At 51.5% G+C, this 3,223-nt stretch overlaps 1 protein-coding gene across 1 annotated transcript in view; it reads left to right on the top strand.

The window, feature by feature from the left end:
• Positions 1-1,714: 1,714 nt before the first annotated feature.
• The window catches only part of LOC107117053 (paired box protein Pax-2-like), a gene marked incomplete at both ends in the record, with an annotated part of 2,453 nt that continues 944 nt past the window's right edge, over positions 1,715-3,223 (top strand). Inside the window, one exon of the mRNA XM_015419084.1 lies at positions 1,715-1,890. Within this exon, the coding sequence (XP_015274570.1) occupies positions 1,715-1,890 (176 nt within the window). The remainder of the gene's footprint in view (positions 1,891-3,223) is intronic.

Below are 3,223 nucleotides of genomic sequence, written 5' to 3' on the forward strand. Positions count from 1 at the left end.
CTCTCACCCCCACCGACCTCACAGGGGGTGACTGTTGTGGGGAGGGGAAGGGAAAGGAGTTTGTAAGCCGCTCTGAGACACCTTTGGGTAGTGAAGGGTGGGGTAGAAATCCAATCTCTGCTTCTCTTCTTCTTCTTCTTCTTCTTCTTCTTCTTCCCGTGCCCTTTGCCATGCCAGATAGAGTCCCTCACAGCGAGGAGAGGCCCAGCCTGCTGTGAGGCAAGGCAATGCCATAGCATATGGTGGGGAACCCCGAGGTGGGCGGTGGATTCATTTCCCCAGCCGCCAACTAGCCTCGGTGGACCTCTTTGGCAGGACAGGGGTCCAGGCAGGAATGGCAGCAGGGAGGGAAATCCAAAATGGCAGCAGCAGCAGCAGCAAATGGGACAACCAGCCATTCCGTGTCAGGATTAGTCCCTAAATCGATTGTCTGGTTTCTTTTGTTACCAGCCTCTTTGGGTGTGTCTCCTTCTCTGGATGCAGAAAAAGCAGGTGGAGAGGTGCCTAAGGCCTAAAATTGATCACGCGTCTATCCAAGATTCAAAATGTACTTTCCACACGCAGCAGATACATTGCAGGCTCCTCCACCGTGCTGATGTGTTTGCTTTCTACGGCCCACCTGAAGGCAGAAACGGCAAAAAGGGGGGGGGTTCGTTGCCCTGATGAACAGCGTGGGCAGCATGGTCCCACTTCCAGGTGCCGTTGCACTAAAACAGTTCTGAGTTCCACCTCTCTGAATGAGAACGGTAATGATTCCTGCGCTTGGCTCTCTTAAGAGCTTAACTCTGGCTGGGTCGTGCCTCTTCTTCTTTCCAGCCATCATCATAGTTGTAGAGAGTTTCTCTCGATTTAGGTCAAGACGGGCCTGTCTGTTAGTCTGCCTGTCTCGATGGAGGAGTGATCGAAACCGGTTTTGTGCTCAGAGCCCTTGGTTGGCAGCGATCCCACTTTGTCTCTGTGGAAGGGAGGTGGGGAAGGGAAGGGTTCTCCACAGAGAGGGGGAGGAGGGGGAGGCAGTGAACTTGGATTAATCAATATGTAATATTGTCCATGGTCTTACAAGTGATATCGTATTCGGTTACTGTATATAATGCAATATTGATTATATCATATTGTATAATCACGTATAAACTGACATATAGAGCAGTCGGGAGGGAGGTAACAGAGTAGAGAAGGACCATTTCTTTGGGCTCCTCTAACAGATGGCCCCGGAGGACCCTGGGAGGAGAGGGCACATGGGCCAAAGTGGCCCTGAAAAGCTGTTTGGTTGATACCTGTTTGGAAGTGCAGTCCAAGAGCTACCCTCACGCCGCTTGCTGAAGGCATCGCTCCGAGGCTAGCTGCAGTGGAGGCATCCTTGCTGATTGCTTGGATTTGCCCCATCTTGATCATTTTTTAACAGTGGGAACCAACAACACACAACTCCAGGCTGTGGGCCACGTCCCCACGATGCTTTTGCTGATACAAGCCCCTGGACCCAAGTGACCTTGCTACCTCCAGCACAGGGAAGGAGTCACTGAGAGAGGGCAGGGTCTGGAAGCCCACCAGTTTTTCCCTCTGAAAGGGAAGAAGAGCACAGACCCCCCCCCCTCGGAAGTGGGTGGTGAGGAAGTGTCTGGAGGGACTCCCTTGCCAAGAGAACTGAGAAACAGTGCCGGGTACTTTCCAGGGCAAGCCTCACTAATGCCCTGTCTTCTCTTTCTGTATCTCCCAGAAATCTCCGAGGGCTCCGTTCCGAATGGCGACTCCCAGAGTAGTGTGGACAGTTTGCGGAAACACCTTCGTGCCGACACCTTCACGCAACAGCAGCTGGAGGCTTTGGATCGAGTCTTCGAACGTCCTTCTTACCCTGATGTCTTCCAGGCCTCGGAACACATCAAATCGGAGCAGGTGTGACGAGCCCTGGGGAGAGCTGGCAGAGGCACCCGGGTGGGCGCTGGAGGGAACAGGGGCTGCCCACATAGGCTGTGCTCTCAGGCGCAGAAAGGGACAGACAGCCAGGCCCTCTGTCTAGAGGAACCACCATCGTATGAGGGGAGAGCGAGGGAGTCTCTTGGCAGGACTCTCAGCAGCAATCACACCAAACTACAGTTCCCAAGACTCTTTAGGAGCAGCCACGTCAATGAAGCTGACGTCAAGCCAGTTTACATTTGTAGTGTGTATTTACACTTTCTCTGAGCAAGATGAGTGCAAGAACATTTCCAGTGTTCTGGGTGCTTTTAGATGCTCACACACCGCATGACACTCTTTTCTTCTGGCGTACCTTTGCCTCTCCTTTGAAAGGTCTCACACACTCACAGACACACTCATATCTGCACGCAACCCCTCCACAGGCAAATGGACAAAAGCCCCTAGGAATCCATGGACCACAAGTCTGCACCACAATCCCCCGGCCAAAAGCCCATGCATCTGACCCAACATGGCTTCCCCCTTACATATACAGGCCTGCCTAGAGCCATAAATCTCCCCCTCTCTGTCTCCTGCCTGCCTGCACCCATGCGTTAATGCAACCGTCTTCAGACAAATACGCACACATGCGCGCGCATGCACACACACAAAAAAAATCTCGCATTTTTATATGCCCACATATTTTTGTATACAAGCTCCATTTGATTATTTCATTGTTTGTGAATTTGCCTAGATTTTCCTCTCTTGAATGAAACAAACGTCAGCAGTTGTTGTTATCAAGAAAGCAGTGCTCTCGTCTTTACCTGGGGCCTTACGGAAGGGACACCACTGATGCTTCAGCTGCCCTGATTCTGTGGGCGCTGCCCACGGACTTCCTGGTGTGAAATTTGTGCTGAAGTCACAGTTCACTCCCCTCTTCTATGGGCCATTGGCCAGATTGCTGGCAGCGTTCGCCCCTCGCACAACACTTTTTGCAGAGAGCTTTATGGAGACACAGATGGATCCCTTCAGTGAGAGAAACACTGGCTATGAATCTGTGATAGAAGTTTTTCAAACAGCCCTCCTGTAGTTTGCAGGATTATTTACATTATTTGGGGGGGGGGGTAAGATTTCAACTGAATTTTCAGTAAAGAAAACGGGATCCTGAAATAGCTGTTTCATATCACCGTTCTATGGCAACTGCACAGTTGTTACCACTGGGTGGATCCTTACCGTCTCATTCTGTCCCCATGCGCTTAGTCATGAAGGAGTACTACAACCGCTTCACTCGCAGAAGAGATTGCAAGAGGGAAAACACCCTGGCGGAGCTGGGTTT

This window comes from Gekko japonicus, unplaced genomic scaffold (genome assembly GCF_001447785.1).
Source record: "Gekko japonicus isolate JY-2015 unplaced genomic scaffold, Gekko_japonicus_V1.1 scaffold7424, whole genome shotgun sequence".
Taxonomy (NCBI): domain Eukaryota; kingdom Metazoa; phylum Chordata; class Lepidosauria; order Squamata; family Gekkonidae; genus Gekko; species Gekko japonicus.